This window comes from Micromys minutus (assembly GCF_963924665.1).
Source record: "Micromys minutus genome assembly, chromosome: 9".
NCBI classification, from domain to species: domain Eukaryota; kingdom Metazoa; phylum Chordata; class Mammalia; order Rodentia; family Muridae; genus Micromys; species Micromys minutus.
The window spans coordinates 29,435,366-29,454,967 of record NC_137978.1 but is presented as its reverse complement, the minus strand read 5'-3'; the positions used below and the strand labels follow the sequence as shown (position 1 = coordinate 29,454,967).

The window sequence follows — 19,602 nt, the reverse complement described above, 5'->3', positions numbered from 1 at the left end:
CAAAACAAACAGGTTAAAGCAAATTGTGATAACTAAGCCATCACTACATAAAAGTATAACTTCTTTTTCCTTTTTTTTTAAACTTCAAATATGAGTCCTGCATCTACATCACTCTTCACTTGTTGAAGCTCTGTCTTTTTGCTATGTATTAATGCTAATACTGACCCACAAGATTGAGTTGTTCCAGGTACAAGAGAATCCCACTTTACACCAACTGTTGCTATATGACTTTGCTCCTAAATTTAAAACTACTGGTCGAATAAAGATGCATGCAGCCTACAGCAGAGCAGAAAGAGGTAAGCAGGGTTTCAGTTTCTGGGCTTGGCATCTGAGGAAGACCATGAGGGGAGAAGAGAGAAGGTGGAGAGAGGAGAAGATGCCGTGGGGTATGAGAGTCATGGAAATCATGGCCATGAGAGCTGGCTAATTAGAGTTAAGAGCTGTCCAGATAGGGTTATTGATAGGGAAGTAGATTCTAATAATTTAGATATCTGCCTATCTCTAGTATATTAAAAGTTTATTACAAATATAGAAGATGTATGTGTTTTATCAGGGAACTGAATGATCTAAGGTGGGGTAAAAACCCCCAATTGAGGTTAAATATTTACATCAACCACTCACATCCCCTCCAACTCTCCCTGTGTTCTCCTACTTATTCCCAAATCCCTGACCCCCTTTTTACATATTGATACATATATCAACTACACACACACACACACACACACACACACACACACACACACACACACCAAACCTACTAAGTCCATTTAGCATTGATCATACATATATAAATGTGTCCAGGGGTGACCACATAAAACTAGAAAACATACATAGAAGCTCATCCCTGAATAAAATAGATCCTCCCTCTCTAATCAGCCAATGGTCAACTGCTGATCCTTCTTTATCTAGAGGTTGCACCTCACAGAGTTTCCCCCATCCACATTAGCATTAACTGGTGCTGTCATTACATACTTCTTATCCCTGAGTGCTATATACAGAGGATGAAGAAAATCTGTTTCATACAGAAAACCCCAAGACAGACTAAGCAATCACTAAAAGATTTTTAAAATGTGTGTTTGTATGAGTGCGTGCACGTGCAATAGTAGCAATGAGAGATTTCAAAGCTTTACCCTCAGATCCTCATATCTGCCCAACTGAAATGCAGCAAAGAAACTTCAGAGATAAATTATACCATAGATCAACTATAATTAACACATACTTCACCCAACAGATAAATAAAACACGTTATTCTCAATACTATGTAGAACTTTCTCCAAAATTTATTACATTATAAGCCACAAGGCAAGCACCAATAATTTTATAAAATAACTTATTCCCTGCATTCTAGCAAACCACAATGGAATAAAATTAGAAATCAATAAGACTACCCCCAGGAAACATACATATAGTTATACATCAAACAATACACTATTTAATGAACAGTGAGTTGACAAAGACATGAGTGAGGAATTTTTTTTTTAATTCCTACAGAAAAAGAAAGTGCGAACAACTCTCAGAACCTCTGGAATAAAGTCAAGTCAGTCCTACAAAAAGCCTATAGCCATAAGCACTCACTTTAAAAGAAACTAGTGGTGGTGAAGGAAGGGGAATACTTAAAAAAAAGTATAAATCAGAGACTAGAGCTCTGCAGTAAGAGCACATACTCTTGCAGAGGGCCAGGATTGGGTTCTCAACACTCGTAACTAACAAACATGTATAGCTCCAATCCTCTTCTGGCCTCCACTAGCACTAGCCAAATACATGGTATACATACATACATGTATGCAGACAAAATCCTCATAACAAAAATCCATTTTTAATAATCTGAGATTTTGTTCACTTAAAAAAATCAAAATGAGATACTTAGGAATACTTTTAAAAATCAGAGAACTCTTGAATAAAAAACCTAATGGTTCACCTCAACACTCTAGGTAAATGAAGAGATAACCATAAATGCAGCAAATGATAGGAAATAATAAAAATGGGGCCTTCTCTCTGCTTCCTAACTAGCCATCATGTAAACTACTCCACCCTGTTCTTCTTGCTATGAGACAACATAAGTCCTTCCTCCCTTCAGTCACCAATGCCAGTTATTTTTGGTCATAGTGAAAAGGTAATACAGATACCAATGTGAAGTTACATTTGTTCTTCGTATTTTATATTATTTTAGCTACTTCTCTCATTTTTATCAAGGCTTAGGCTGATTGTGGTACTAAAAATTGTGGCTGGCCAACTTTAAATTATCTATGATCTGTCGGTTTCTTACTGACAGTTTCTTATTGTCATACAAACTTGAGTAACTAGACAAGCCAAATAAATAGATGAGTCTTCTTCTTCATTGTAAAAAGAATGATCATAATGGTGATACCTATATCACTGTATATTAAATAAGTTTTAGAATTCTGTAGCATAGAATAGACATTTCACACAACAACTTTAGCACTAAAGGTGCGAATCATGCAGACAATATTTATGGAAATAAGTGTTGTAAAATGATACTTCAGCAATCACTAACACACCACATAAATATCTTGCACAAATTCTTAACTATCTGAAAAATAACCCTAACATATTTATTACAGAAATTAGTAACATAATATCTGTGCAAAATATTTGACCAATGCAAGCTCTCAATAAATGTTTAAAAATGTAAAACCAAAATCCTCAATAAACCCTCAGAGACTTGGTGTACTATCTATTCCAGACTACTAAATGTCTATAATATTTACATATAATGTCCTTTCATTTGTAAGACAGAATATTATACTGTATATTAAAATCATCAATTATTCATGTTTTGAGACCAAGGACCCTCATACAATGTTATTACAAGCACAAGCAATGTAATGCAAATTACCCCTGTAGTATATTATTTTTAGTATATATTAAAAAATATTTTTGTGTGTATATATATATACAAATATATTAGTTTCAGTATAGTTATACAATTTTCATATATATAAGACAAAAGTATTTATAAAGATAAACATATTGTAATAGTTTGATATTCAGTTTTTATATAAAATTTCTTCATGTCTTAATTTTTCAGAGTATTTAAATAAATATTGATGTTCATACCCAAATTAATCTTCAGATAGCATGTATTCATATTTATACATTTAATCATTAGTTTTCTTTCCTCTCCAGGCTCTCTTTCAGTTTCTAACAGCACCATCATCATGTCCACACACCTACCTCATTGTTACCGGAAATTTTAAGTACCTAAAATAAAATGAATCTTTTCTCCAGTGAAACCATTTCCACACATGATTCTCCTGTTTCTGTCAATTAAAGCTTCAGCTTAGTCATATGTCATTTTCATCTAGTTCTTCTGCATCTTTTGAAAGATACATACAAGAAACAAGAAGTCCTTTGGAGTTAGCTAGATCTTGGAGACTTTGTTGCTATTCATCAGCTGTGTGAGCTTAAACAAGTTATTATTCCAAAACAAACTCATCTTACAGAAACTTTTAAAGCCTAAAAGCAAGCTATGCAAGGTACTTAAAAGATCACAAATAGTCAGAAATGCTGTCAAAGCATTTTCTTTTCCTTCATCGTAGGCATCCGAAACTATAGATGCTTCCTTTGAAAGTGTCTTCATTTTCTTTTCCTAGTCCAGGGCCCTCTCATTTAAACCCTCCTCTTCCCCTATCATTTAATTCCCATCCAGTAAAGGCAAAGACTACAAAGCAGCCAATTTTTTCAGAGTCCTATTCTTACCTAGCATGGTAGCTTCCAGTACCACAGAAACTACTTTGCATTAATTTCTAACCCATAAATGCCATCATCCAAGCTCCTGGTACCTAAGATTTACCTTTGAATTCTTTAAGAGACTTTAGTATAAAGTCTTCACCACTTCATCACATAGCTTTATTATGCCCATCTAACCGTTCTGTCCAGAGTAAAAGCGTCTTCTTTAAACTTACTAATATTCTACATTTTTTTCTTATTCCGATATTCCAAAAGCATTTTAATTAAAATTCTGGCTCTCCCCAGGATACTAATTGCCTTTTTGTCAACTTAAAAGGTGGTTGTAGGTTATTCCTTTTCCCTATAGCTTCTCTAGGAGAATTGGGACCTAGTATTCTCAGTTTCCCACCTCCTTTTAGATCATTACTGTTCTTTGTTAAGTATTCTGTTTTGGAGGACAAGCTATAGTATCAACCTATTGCCCCCCGCCTGTAATAAACTTCTCTAAAGATCCTTATGAATTCTCTACTAGATGTTGGGAACAATGACTTATCAACTAATATAACAGGATATTGCAATCACTTGCTCTATCCATGAACTATACATACCACCATATAATAATATTGAATAAGATATATTGAATTTTAAAATGTATACTAAATTAATTTCATCTGCCTTCATATTTTAATGCAGCTAGCAGATTTGAAATGATCTGTATAGATTATATTTGTGGTTTATGGTGCATTTCTCCAACACAGCAATAAGACAGAACCTCCCATTCCAACTTTCTCAGGACAAAAGTCTAAGCTTTCAGTGTGTTAAGAGATTAGTAGAATATGAGTTGATATCTTCCTTACTTTAAATTTTACAATCTCTATTCTACAAAGGTATTATACTTTTTCTATTTCTGATAACTTTCACATGTATCATGAAAATTCATGCTTTGTTATAGTTTTGAGCTACAATGTCTCCCAGAGGCTTACTGTGTTGGCTTCCCCAACACAGTATTTGGAGATAGGGCTTTTAGGAACTGATTGAATCATGAGGTCTCTGACATAATGAAAGGATTAAAGCATTGATTGATCTAAAATTAACAACATTATTGAAAATTGTAAAAAAAAAAAAAAATAGAGGGTTGAGCTCTTTTATATCAACTTCCTCTTAGATTAAAACCTTCTATCTTCTAGGAACACTCATTGAGACATAGGAAAGATACAAGGAAGTAAAACAACCTGATTTTAAGGGGAAGACAAGATTCCATCCCACAGGGAAGCTCATTAAGCTCACAAAATAACTCAAAATAGCTTCAGTGAGTACCTGAAAATGACCAGATTAATTGGGCTCCTCCCTCCCTAAGTGTAATTATTCATTAAAGGCTACTCAAAGATGTTTTCAGACTAGGTGTGCAGCCTAAAAAGACTAGCAGACAAGCCTAGCAAAACCTGGAAGCAGCAAAGAGCACCTAGGCTGCCTAGAAGAAACAAGGGCCAGCAGAGCTGCCTAGATGGAAGAGACTCAGAGCAACATAACTACCTGCAAATGACACTTCCAATATATTGAGGGCCTATAGGCTGTGCCATGTTTTTCCAGATCCAGAGTTCCAGCTTTTTTACGCTGTCATTCATAGTGGGTGAGCTTTGGTAATGCAGCTATAGCTGAGTCATTTCTGGTCTTCACCCAAATTCCTATAAGTAACCCCAAGAACACAGGTAGATTTTAACAATGTTGGTGTTGGTGTGTTCTCTATCCAGCATTACTTGACATTTGTTCACATCTTCCTGGGAATAGCATCACACAACAGGGGTTGAGCTGAAAGAAGTGGGATATTAGAGAAATGTCTTAATCCTGGCCTCATCCTCTTTGTTTTTCTATCCCTCTCTACTTCCCAACTGTCCTGAGATAAACTGCACCACACTCCTCATCACAATACTCTGCCTCACTGTGGCCCTAGTGACTAACCCTCTGAAACATTCTTATAGGTTCGATGAGTGTCTTTTCATTGGTAAAAAGTAAGCCCATTAGACAAAATGCATCCTCATGCGTATTAGTATAAAGCATCCCTTTATTATAGGAGGCACCTGAAAGGAAGTATTTTTAAGGATCTGAGATTTAGGTTTTTTTCCTACTGGTTCATTTTCATAATACAACCCACATTACTCTTTAGGTTTGTCTATATTGCTACTTTCTTTTTAAATTTTCTTTTAATTTTGAGATTATATCATCTCTTCCTTCCATATCCTCCTCCTGCCAAACTCTCCCATATGCCCCTCCTTTCTCTTTTAAAAATTTTTGTTTATTAATTGCTATTATGTACACACACACACACACACACACACACACACACACATGCATGGCATGCACCACACACACACATGTATATTTGTGTGTATTATCAAATGCATAAATACAATCTGCTCAGTCTGCTTGTATGCATGTCTTCAGGTTTATTTGATACTGGATAACCTACTAGTATGATCTTCCCTAGACAATACTTTTTCTCCCACCCTCAGCATTCCTTGGTTGTCTGTGGTTCTTTGTTTATTATTGTCCTGTTTAGCTTACGCTAAGGCAGTCAGATGAGACTTTATGGGTGTAGCTTCTAGTATTACTAGGAGACACAATCTCACAGAAAACTCCTTTATCCTCTGGCTTTTACAGTCTTTCTGTTTCCTATTCCAAAATAATCCCAAGGCCTTGGATGTAGGAGTTATATTGTATATATGTCAGTTAGGACTGATCTTTACAGCTGGTCTGTATCTGTTGCACGGTTTTCTTAATGAGGGGTGAGGACTACACTTATCTGTTAGTATGAGGACAGATATTTAGAATGAAGTTGCTTTAATTAAGTGTCAGTTGTAGGTTCTTCTTCAAAATTCAAGACTTTAAAAGTCCTGGGTTGTTTGCTAGATTTCCAGTACCAGACATGATTTCCCTTTTGTTGAGAATGTCTTAAGCCCAACTAGAGAGTTGTTGGTTACTGCCAAGATATGCATCACTATCTGACTCTTCAGGTTATCATACCACTGGGGTCTTTGTTGTGGTCCACGATCAACTGTTTTCCTCCTTGGTAGCTAGTATAGTACTTTCTTGTAGCATCTAAGCTGGTCCTCATGGAGGAGGCATTCAGGTCAGTTCCACTGCATAGGCTTCTTGCCCCTCTGATTGAAATGCTTATCTTCAGCACTGACTTTCTACCTTTGGAGGGCAACAAAGGTCAATAGCAAAAGCTCATAAGGTTCTTGGAGTCTATTAGACAACCCTGACCAACAACTCAAAAGAGGGCTTCTCATGTCTGGAGCTGGTTTAAATAATGCTCTTTGCATATTGGAAGGAGCATTGTTAGTCCAGAAGGAAAAGATGCAGTTACCACACACACACACACACACACATTATGTTTTATATATATATATGTGTGTGTGTGTGTGTGTGTGTGTGTGTGTGTGTGTATGTATATATACTAAATACTGCCAATATGTGTGTATATATGTGTATATATATGAATGTATGTATGTATATATACTAAATACTGTCATATGTGTGTATATATGTATATATGTATATATAGTGTATGTGTATGTTATAGAATTTTTAGGTAGATAATTATGACTTTTTCAGCCACTATCATTGTTACCTTCTTTATTCATCTCCCTGTCTCAACCCTAATTAGAATCCAGTGTTTTTCCTATTCTCTCCAGCAGATCATTTGTACCCTGCTATTCCTCTCTCTAATGTTCCATGACATCCCTAGCAATGGTCCTGGTTTTACTCTCCAGGGGTTTAGAATTGCTCTAGAATGTGTTATGTGACATGCTGTATAATGTGTTTTGACCATATTTTCTGTTCCCCCAACTCTTCCCAGATCCATCTCCCTCACCCATCCACCCACCCAACTTTGCCCATCAAGACTAACTTGTGCTACTTCTGTTAGAGAAAACCTACTGCTACATGGACATTATATTAAACACATTATCTAGAAAATTCACCATTAATACTCCTTTCCCAGCTTATTCTAGAATCTATAATCTATATCAGACTGACAATTAAAGTTAACCAGTAAATAAGAATTGAGACAGCAGAATAAACTAGAAGATAGGTTACCTGGGTTTTCCATCATTAGTTTTCTCATATCAAAGTAACCGATGACCTCACTGTTGCTAAAGCTAGTCTCCTGCTCCCCAGCTCATATCACTTGGAAGTATTTAGTCTCCTGAGGGGTCCACTTATCTTGAACTACTCATTTGATTGTACTCTCACTTCAACGTACTAAAATATCTCAGTTGACCCTGGGCCTTTTCTCCCTCTTCACAATTTTGTCCACATTCATAACATAGCCATCTCGCTTCCAAAATACTAATCTCAATGCTTCCACTCACTTGGGTGTCTTGAAGATCCAGCAGACTTTGTATGTGAAAAGCTAAATCTGTGACCTTCCCTCTCAAACTTATCCAAGGTCTATTTTAAAGCTCCCTCTCTTTATAGTAGTACAACCAGCCCTCATTTGCAAAACATAGATGATCAGTCCCTGATATCTCATACTTCACTGAGTTCTATCTATTTTATCTGCTGTGTCTCATTTCTATATCCCTGCTATTATCTTCTAACAGGATCTCCTAATACCCTCATGTATTAATACTTTCCACCACAGCAAAAGTATTGTTTTCAATGTTCTAATAATTTTATATTTCCACTTAAAAGGTGTAGTCTCCCATTAATCTTGGGCATTTTGAACAAAACTACAGTACTTTATGACCCAGCCTTTGCCTTTCCACTTCTCTCCTCCCAGTGCCCTATGAGCTCCCACCCATATTTGTCTCCTTTAAGATACTTACAAAGTATATTATTACTTTTGCCTTGAGGTCTTTGCACTTGGGTTCTCTCTGCCTATACTTCTCTTTGCTCTCTTCATTTATCCAATCTCTATCGCCTTTCAAGTGAACTATCACTTCCATTCAATGCAGTCATTTAATCATTGAGAACATATTAAACACTAGATTTAGTTCTAGACCATATGAGATTATTAGACAACGCAAAGCCTATGTAGATTTTTATATATTAGTAAAAGGAGAGGGATAATTAATGATAAAATAATCTATTTATTTATATAATTTATTCAAGTGGGATAAAAGACAAAATCAAGAGAATCAGGAGAAAGAAGTTTGCAGTGCCTAATTTGATATTTGACATATAGTTAGCATTTAATAAACATTTAAGTGGATGAGTGAATAAGAGAATGTTCATGTTAATAAAAGAGTTTTCATAAAAAGCAACAACTGCAAAATGAGGAGAAGAAATAAAGATGACAATCAAAAAGAAATCATAAGAAGCCTTAAAAGATAATAGTGTCTTGAACCATTCTTGATCATTTCAAATAGTTTATAGTTACTGTTCCTGTACTGCACAGCCTTATAACTAGTGTGTGTGCGTGTGTTCATACATACAAACACAGGCATGCATGCACACCCACACGTACACACAATGAGGGGGGTCTGGAGTAATTCAAGTGAGTCACTCTTATAACAATAATTCATAATGTATTATTAACATGTGCATAAGGTAGTATATAGCCCACTTTAACTACCCACCAATTTGTATATCCCAAAGTCACTGATTTTCTATGCAAACACTGATATTAACCCTTAAAGTTTCAGCTGTTCAGTCCTCTGCCTGTTTTAAAAATAAATCTCCTATAAAAAATGACACTTGCTTTCTTCTGTTAGCCTATAGAGCATTTTGGTTGCTAATTCTCAGAGTCCAACCAAACTCACAAAGATACCCTTAGACACAGGATGCTGGGTTTCCAGTCCTGTCAGAATCCCTGCTACTTAAAGGTTATCTTATACTCACAGAGATAGGACATGCAACCCTTTGTGATTATGAATGACCTTCAAGACCCCAAATACATTTATGCACACCTTCCAGCCTCCTTTGGTTAGGTGACCCTTCAAGTCTTGTCTTTTTAAGGACATACAGGAAGATTTGCATACTTTGTGTGTGATTTCTTGGTGGCCTTTAGGACTTTAGAGTTCTCTCAAACACTAATATTCTGTATAAACTCCACTTCTATGGAGCCCATATGGAGGTAATATATCTTCCACATAAACTTGCTTCCTCTCCCCAGTTACAAATCATATCCCAGGAGGGGATGACTTCCAAGGTACCACAAGAGTTTGAACACACTCCTTTTCTAAGATTTTCACTCAGTCCCCATCACAGGTGCCCCTAGATATTACAGGTCCAATAACTTCTCTCCAAGCCCTTTCTTGGCCCATGCTCACTCAAGAGTGTACACACACACCCCGCCCCCCAGCCCTCCATCAGCAGAACTTTGAAATTTCCTGCTGGCCACTCAGAGAGAGTAGCCACACACCTCCAGTGAACCCTGACCCTGAAGAAACCTCAGCAGTATCCTACAAGGGCACCTCCTCCAGATAGGGCGATGAAGAGTCCCCAGTCCCCTCAGGCCCCAGACAGGCGCCTCAACCTTCCCCTGCTCCATGGCCCTCACAGACCTGCCTCTGGCGCAGTCTGGCTCCGCTCCGCCATTTTTGTTGTCCGTCAGTCAATGAGCCCACGCTAAAACCACCGGGCAGTGGGGAGCGAGCGGTGGGATCTGCGGGCTGACAGAAAAGGCTCCCTCAGGAAGACGCTGCAAGGCGGTTGCCAGGGAAACCAGCGGACCCTGAGCGGCCGGCTGGGAGCAGGGGGCGGGGCAGAAGAGAGCGTGCAGCCGAGGCTCCGCCTCCCCGCACAGGAGCGCACAGCCTTCCAGCTCCCAAGTGAACCCCGCACCCTAGCCACAGTAACCTGGGAATTGAGCATGCTCCACCGCCTGTCTTGCCAAAACTAAGTCTGCAAGGATATCACTTTATTGCCACCCCCAACCCCCGGTGCCAATCAAAACGCCGGCTGGGCTGGCATTTCTAAGATTGGTGATTACTCTAGGTACTTGGGATAAGTTTCTTAATTCCCCAGCACCTCTTCCCTTGATGTTCTTGCTTTCATAAAGATGCTGGGTGACCTGTATTCAACTTACAAATATTGAGAACTAATTGCGTAATTAGCACAACCAAAGCACACAGACTTCCCAAGGACCCTGACTCTGGGTTCCTCTGCAACTGGGACCTTAGTCTCTTAATTTCCATCAGAATGGCTGTGGGTTGCTTTCTGTTGCTTAAATGAAACTCTTATTTCCTAGTTCTGTTTTCCTAGGTCGAAGCTGACTTACAGAGTTTGAGAAAATGCCTTGATACAAAAGAGAAACCACTAAGCATTTTAGGTAAAATGCTAGAGACATGGCACATGTATCTGGTATTCATTCACCGGCACTAAAACATGGGATAAGACGGGGCACCATAAAAATACTTTACCAAAAGAGTGAACATTCAGGATTGCTTGGCTTAAAACATATTGATAGCTGTGGATAGAAACTACTCATCGGAAATGTCTTTGACACTCAGGTAGTTTGAAATTCACAACATATCCATGAGACCAAGAAAGTGACAAGTAAGAGCCATGGAACTTGGTGAGAATTTTCTTGTAAGAGCAGTTATTTGGAGCTGAACAAGACAAAGGAACTTTATTAAGTACAAGAAGATGAAAAGAAAAAGAAAAAAAAAAAAAAAAAAAACCGTGGGAAGGATCTGGATTTTATTAACACCTCAACCTTATAAAGCCTTAGTCTTGGAGGGAAAGCCTTAAACTCATTGAGCCCCAGTCTTATTTTCAACAAGCTGAGAAACGGTCATTACCTATCACAGAGTGCTGCTCTGTGTCACAAATGTGTGATGAACAGGGTTGCATCGCTTAATACAAATCCAGTAAATTTTTTAAAACTTAGTGTGCTTAGGATAATAAACATCTCCTGATGCCTCTTGGGAGCCAGACGCTGTGCGGATGCTAGTAGTAAACAGGGAAACACAACACAGGATGGAGCTGTACTGCTCGCATTTTATTTCAAATATTATTTAGAACCTAGTAATTTAGTTGTATTAGCCACATCTGAAGTGCCCATTACCTCATTTCATATAGCTAGTGGTTACCATAGCAGACAGCATATGAGCAGAGCACTTTCATCACCACTAAAGGTTCTTGAACTGGCTGGTTTTGTGTCAACTTGACACAAGCTGGAGTTATCACAGAGAAAGGAGCCTCAGTTGAGGAAATGCCTCCATGAGATCCAGCTGTAAGGCATTTTCTCAACTAGTGATCAAGGGGGGGAGGGCCCAGCCCATTGTGGGTGGTGCCATCCCTGGGCTGGTAGACCTGAGTTCTATAAGAAAGCAGGCTGAACAAGCCAGGGAAAGCAAGTCAGTAAGCAACATTCCTCCATGGCCTCTGCATCAGCTCCTGCTTCCTGACCTACTTGAGTTCCAGTCCTGACTTCCTCTGGTAATGAACAGCGATATGGAAGTGTAAGCTGAATAAACCCTTTCCTCCCCAACTTGCTTCTTGTTCATGATATTTTGTGCAGGAATAGAAACCCTGACTAAGACAGTTCTGTTGGGCAGGGTTGATAGAAAAAGTCAGGCAGGCAGGGAGATGAAATGCCTGTAAAATTAGCTAACTGCCAGATTCAGTACTCCTGTGTGCCAGGTACTCTTTGAGAAGTATTTCAGGAGGAAATGTAGACTACTTCATCCTTATTGAAGTCCCCAGAGACTTCGTACATGTATTGTAAGAAATAGCACAGCATGAAAAATGGGTTAGAAGAGCACCCCACAGAGGGTCCCAGGAATGAGATCCCCATGATGTCATTCAGAGTGTCCCTGGGCATCTCTTTCCAGGGACCTCCTCTGGTTTCTATATCTTAGACAGCAGGCATAGTTAGAGTGCCTCTCTTCAAATAAACATTCCATGTAGAGTTCACCGGCTCTCTCTGTAAACACTTATTAAAATGGCACCTTCTGTGTGCTCAGCCACTGAATAATATGCAGTATGGAATGAGAGTTATACTCACATTTTCATACGAGCAAATTCATTCTATGAGCAAAACCACACCATAAAATTGCTATCAATAACATTTTATAAAAGCTAAAGGAGGTGAAGAGAATTCAAGCGTCTTATGCAAATTCAGAAAGCAGTAAGCAGGCAAGTTTGGGACCAGTCCCAGGCTAAGAAAGGTTGCCTCATGTCATTTTCGCACCCCAAATACCATGCCATTAAGTTTGCAAACTGGTTGGGAAGAGATTGACATACAGAAATCAAGTGTCCAATTCCAGTGTGGTAAGAACCAAAGTGCACAGTGCTCAGGGACAGGTAAGCACCCCAGTCATCCCCACCAGCTTCATTCCCTCCTTTCTATGAGAAACAGCCTTTGAGCAAAGCAAAAAGGGAGCATTCATTGCAGAGACCTGAGAAATACAAGAAGAACGTTTTAATGGGAAAGAAGCTTTGTTTTGGTGCACAGTTGCAGAGGTTCCAGCTTGTAGTTGCTGCTTCCACCACTGTGTGCCTGAAGAGTGGCTTGTGGTGGTAGGAAGTATGTGGTGGAGCAAGCCAGCTCACTTCATGGTACATAGAAAGCAGAGAGAGAGAAAGACTCTTACTTATTGGTCACTTAAAGACATTTAAATTAATTCACTGTACATAATAATGAATCTCATAAAGATAATTTCTACCCTTCTTTTAGTCTTCTTATCCCAATCTCTTATATGTTCCCATACACACACAAACATATGTGTGTACATGTAATACTAAATATATGTATATATATATTGAATGTATATCTCACATATATGGTTTTACTTACCTATAAAAACCTAGACTACAAAGGAAATAAAATAATTATATTTGTCTCAATCTGATTTCGCTTAATAGGATAGTCTTCAGTTATGTCCATTTTCTGCAAATGTCATAATTCCATTCTTCCTTATGAATGAACTAAGTTCTCCTGTGTAGATACCCTTGTTTTTTTTTTTTTTAAAATCTATATTTGTTGACTGTTACAGGTTGATTTCAGTGTGGTTTTCATGACTAATGCTGCAACACATGACTGTTCAGTATGCCTTGAACTTCCGTTTTATATCCATAAGTGATATAGACAACTCACCTGGTAACTCTGTTTCTAGAATTTTAAGGATCCTCAATAGTTACGTCCTTAGCAGCTGAACTCATTTACATCTATTCCCACCAGTAGTGTATATAGGCTGTCTTTCCCCACATCCTCCCCAGCATTTCTCACTTGTTTACATCTATTCCCACCAGTAGTGTGTATAGGCTGTCTTTCCCCACGTCCTCCCCAGCATTTCTCACTTGTTAACTCTGTGGTTGTCATGATGACCAGAGTGATAAATAATCTCAGGAGGTTTTGTTATACCTACCCATTGTTCTGGAGGCCAAGAATGTTGACAATTTTTTAAATATGTTGTGGGTCATGTCTACTTCACCTTAGGGGAAAAGTTTTATTAACTGAATCAACTCAGTTCCTGCTTTATAGCTTTTCACATTCTTTATGTCTTCTGAATATTAGGACTTTTCCAGCTATATATCTAACGAAGATGTCTTCTACTCTGCAGACTGCCTACTCACTCACTTTACTTCCATCGCTGCGCGAACCCACTTTAATTCCACAAAACATGTCTGTTGGGTTTTTGTTTTGTTTCCTGAGCTAGGACGGCATGTTTCAGAAATACATTCTCCACGACTATATCTGTCAGTGTTTTATTCAAACAGTTTTAGATATTATTTTGGTGTTTTTGAACACTTTTAAGTTGATTTCTTTACAAGGTAAGAGATAGAGATCTAGTTCCAGTCTTCTATATTTAGATAGACAACTTCCCCAGCAGCAGATGCTGAAGAAGCCATCTTTCCTCCTTGTATGCAGTTACAGGTAGAACCTTCAGAGATACACCCTTAGTGGCCCACTTTCTCCAGCTTGGCTTCACAATCTAAATTTTCTAAGCTCTCCCAAAATGTCTCACCATCTGGACCCTGAGTTTTTATCACATTAGCCTACAGAGAATTCCATATTCAAACCATAACAAGTATGATCAGCCAGGTAAAGAGTAAAATGGGGAGAAAGAAAAACACTTTTAAATCCAATTTGTCGTTTATATCTGCTTTACTTACATTGGTTAGGCCATGTAGAAATGGCTTAAATTAGCTTCTCAATATAGATTTTTTTTAAATATCCTCTTTTAAAGCTGTAAAAATTATTTGTAGATTTTTTAATGCCTTAGAGTTCTATATTTTACATCTTTGACCCAATGGAATATATGTTTATTTAAGTTGGGAAACACAGATCCAGCCTTTTTTCCATATGGCTATGCTATTGCCGAAATAAAACCTTTTGGAAAATCAATTCATTCCCCTATTGATTTGAGGTGTCATCTTAATAATTTGATAAATTCCAGTGTTTGTTTTGATTGCTGTACTTTCCATTCCATCTGATTAACATATACATGAACTCATGCAATCTATTTTAAAAGTATTTTTGACATTTTCTAATGTGAGGGAGGACCTGACCCATTTTGAATTAATCATTTTTCCATATTTTACTGTATCTTAACATCTTCAAAAGAACAGTAACTTGGGAGAAACTGATCTGCCCAGGTTTAGGTACTTCTTAGAGACAGCAACGGGTTTCACAATCTATCTTGAGTTTATAGCCCCAACCACATTTTTATCTAAGTCCAATGCAACAAGCTAGTTTCTCCCCTAAACTACTAGGTACCAAACAACTAAAACCACACTTCTACAGGTCATTTCCACCAGAATTATTTAAATTAGTTGCTATGGTTTGAGCAAACTTTAATTGACAATTAAATAGTTTTAAGAATTGGGCACTTTAGAGAAAGGCGGCTCGTACAGGCTGAGCAACTGGTGAGTGGGAGACCTAGGCTGCGGGGGAGCAGAGGGATCTCTGCGGAGTACACACGGAAAGGGCACCCCCTGCCCTGACCTGCCCTGTCCTCCCCGATCCAGTAACCAGGAACAGATCTTAGGAACTTCTGTTCCCACCCGGAGACGACTTCAGGTCGCAGAGCAGAGCCTGGCCCAACCACCAGCCTGAAAGGCGGCTCGTACAGGCTGAGCTACTGTGACCAGGAACAAATCTTAGGAACATCTGTTCCCACCCGGAGGTGACTTCAGTACGCAGAGCAGAGCCTGGCCCAGCTGCCACCCGGAACCTGGGCTGCTGGGGAGTAGAGAGATCTCTGAGGAGTGCACACGGAAAGTGTACCAGGGACACAGACCAGATACAAGGGAAAGGCAAGAACATATCACTGACAACAAAATGGCAAGAGGAAAGAGAAAGAGTATATCCCAAGGAAACCAAGACAATCTAGCAACACCAGAACCCAGCTCTCCGATAGTAGCAAACATAGGAATTCCAAACACTCCAGAGAAAGAAGACACAGACCTGAAAACATGCCTCAAGACGCTGATAGAGTTACTTAAACAAGAAAGGGAGGAAAAGCAAAAAGATTAAGAAGCTTTTAAAGAAGAAACAAGAAAAACACTCAAAGAACTCAAAGAACGAGACGAAAACAGAACCAAGGAAATAAAGGAATGGAAGAGGGAAATTAAAACAGAAATTGACACAATAAAAAAAGCGCTAAAAGAGATAACCCTAGAGTCAGAACACCAAAAAAAGAAATCAGGAGTCACAGAAGGAAGCATTTCCAACAGATTACAAGAGATCGAGGAGAGAATCTCGGGGGCAGAAGACAACATTGCAAACATAGACAAAACAGCCAGAGAAGATGCAAAAAACAAAAGGCTCCTAACCCAAAATGTCCAGGAAATACAAGACACAATGAGAAGACCGAACCTAAGGATAATAGGAATAGAAGAGGGAGAAGAGTATCAACTAAGAGGCACAGTAAATATCTTCAACAAAATCATAGAAGAAAACTTCCCTACCCTCAAGAATGAGATGACCACGAGCATAAAAGAAGCCTTCAGAACTCCAAATAGGTTGGACCAGAAAAGAAATACCTCCCGACACATAATAGTAAAAACATCAAGTGCCCAAAGTAAAGAAAGAATACTAAAAGCAGTAAGGGAAAAAGGTCAGGTAACTTATAAAGGCAGACCAATCAGACTCACACCCGATTTCTCAGCAGAGACTATGAAAGCTAGAAGAGCCTGGACAGACATCATGCACTCCTTAAGAGAGCACAAGTGCCAGCCCAAGCTGCTATACCCAGCAAAACTATCAATCACCATCGATGGAGAGACAAAGATATTTCAAGACAAATCAAAATTCACACAATATATGACCACAAACCCAGCACTACAACGAATTACAGGTGGAAAACCCATTACAAGGAGGGAAAATACAGCCTAGTAAAAACAAGAAAACTCCTAAACAAGAAAACTAAAAAAAGAAAAAAAACACGGACACAACTCAACCCAAAAAAGCAAAAATGGCAGGATACAGAAACAATTATTCCTTGATATCTATTAACATAAATGGGCTCAACTCCCCAATAAAGAGACACAGACTATCAGACTGGATACATAAACAAAATCCAGCCTTTTGCTGCATACAGGAAACTCATCTCAGAGACAGAGACAGACACTATCTCACAGTAAAAGGCTGGGAAAAAAACTTCCAAGCAAACAGCTCCAAGAAGCAAGCTGGAGTGGCTATTCTAATATCGAATAAAGTAAATTTCCAACCAAAAGTTATCAAAAAAGATAAAGAAGGACACTTTTTACTCATTACCGGGGAAATCTGTCAGGAGGAACTCTCAATCCTTAACATATATGCTCCAAATAAAAAATCACCCACATTCATAAAAGAAACTCTACTAAAGCTCAAAAAATACATTTCACCCCACACAATAATAGTGGGAGACTTTAACACCCCACTCTCACCAATGGACAGATCAGGGAAACAAAAACTGAACAAGGACACTGCAAAACTAGCAGAGACTTTGAACCAACTAGAATTAATAGATATATACAGAACATACTATCCTAAAGTAAAAGAATACACCTTCTTCTCACCACCCCATGGCACCTTCTCGAAAATTGACCACATAATTGGACACAGAACGAGCCTTCATCGATATAAGAAGATTGAAATACTCCCATGCATCCTCTCAGATCACCATGGTCTACGGCTGGTCTTTAACAACAACAAAGACAACAAAATGCCCACATACACATGGAAACTAAACAACACTCTGCTAAAGGATAGCAGGGTCAAAGAAGAAATAAAGAAAGAAATTAAGGATTTTCTAGAATTCAACGAAAACGAAAACACAACATACCCAAACCTATGGGATGCAATGAAAGCAGTATTGAGAGGAAAACTCATTGCCCTAAGTACTTCCAAGAAGAAACTGGAGAGAGCTCACATCAGCAACCTGACAGCACAGCTAAAAGCCCTAGAACAAAAGGAAGCAGATTTACCCAAAAAGAGTAGACGGCAAGAAATAATCAAAATTAGGGCAGAAATAGACCAAATAGAAACAAAAAAAACCATTGAAAAAATCAACAAAACAAAGAGTTGGTTCTTTGAGAAAATCAACAAGATTGATAAACCCCTAGCCAGACTAACTAAAGGGCAAAGAGAGAGTATCCAAATTAACAAAATCAGAAAGGAAAGTGGTGACATAACAACTGAAACTAAGGAAATTCAAGAAATCATCAGATCCTACTACAAAAACTTATACTCCACAAAATTGGAAAATCTGGAGGAAATGGACGAATTCCTAGACAGATACAAGGTCCCAAAGTTGAACCAGGACCAAGTAAACCATCTAAATAACCCTATAACACCTAAAGAAATAGAAGAAGTCATCAAAAGCCTCCCAACCAAAAAAAGCCCAGGTCCAGACGGGTTCAGTGCAGAATTTTATCAGACATTTATTGGGGATATAACACCAATATTCACCAAGCTATTCCAAAAGATAGAATCAGATGGAATATTACCCAACTCATTTTTTGAGGCTACAATAACCCTCGTACCTAAGCCACACAAAGACCCTACAAGGAAAGAGAACTTCAGACCAATCTCACTTATGAACATTGATGCAAAAATACTCAACAAAATCCTTGCAAACCGAATCCAAGAACACATCAAAACCATCATTCATCATGACCAAGTAGGCTTCATCCCTGGGATGCAGGGATGGTTTAACATAAGGAAATCCATCAATGTAATCCACCATATAAACAAACTTAAAGACCAAAATCACATGGTCATCTCACTAGACGCTGAGAAAGCATTCGACAAAATCCAACACCCCTTCATGTTAAAAGTCCTGGAAAGAACAGGAATCCAAGGCCCATATTTAAACATAATAAAAGCAATATACAGCAAACCAACAGCCAACATCAAACTTAATGGCGAGAAACTTGAAGCAATCCCACTAAAATCAGGGACTCGACAAGGCTGCCCACTCTCTCCCTACCTATTCAACATAGTACTGGAAGTCCTGGCTGGAGCAATTAGACAGCAAAAGGAGATCAAGGGGATACAAATCGGAAAGGAAGAGATAAAAACATCACTCTTTGCCGATGACATGATAGTGTACTTGAGTGACCCCAAAAATTCCACCAGAGAACTCCTACAGCTGATAAACAAGTTCAGCAAAGTGGCCGGATACAAAATTAACTCAAACAAATCAGTAGCCTTCCTATACTCAAAAAACAAACATGTGGAGAAAGAAATTGGGGAAAAGGTACCCTTCACAATAGTTACAAAAACTATGAAATACCTTGGTGTGACTCTAACTAAGGAAGTGAAGGACCTGTATGACAAGAACTTCAAACCTCTGAAGAAAGAAATTGAGGAGGATCTCAGAAAATGGAAAGATCTCCCATGCTCATGGATTGGAAAGATCAACATCTTAAAAATGGCCATCCTACCAAAAGCAATCTACAGATTCAATGCAATCCCCATCAAAATTCCAACCCAGTTCTTCATGGAATTGGAAAGATCAATGTGCAATTTCA

General features: G+C 38.5%; 1 protein-coding gene across 2 annotated transcripts in view; it reads right to left on the bottom strand.

Moving 5' to 3' along the window:
* AGBL4 (AGBL carboxypeptidase 4) overlaps positions 1-10,233 on the bottom strand; it is a gene marked incomplete at both ends in the record, with an annotated part of 1,110,674 nt that extends 1,100,441 nt beyond the window's left edge. For both annotated transcript variants that reach the window (XM_080920614.1, XM_080920613.1), the window contains one exon: positions 10,200-10,233. In XM_080920614.1, coding sequence (XP_080776740.1) covers positions 10,200-10,233 — 34 coding nt within the window. The remainder of the gene's footprint in view (positions 1-10,199) is intronic.
* Between the last annotated feature and the right edge of the window lie 9,369 nt (positions 10,234-19,602).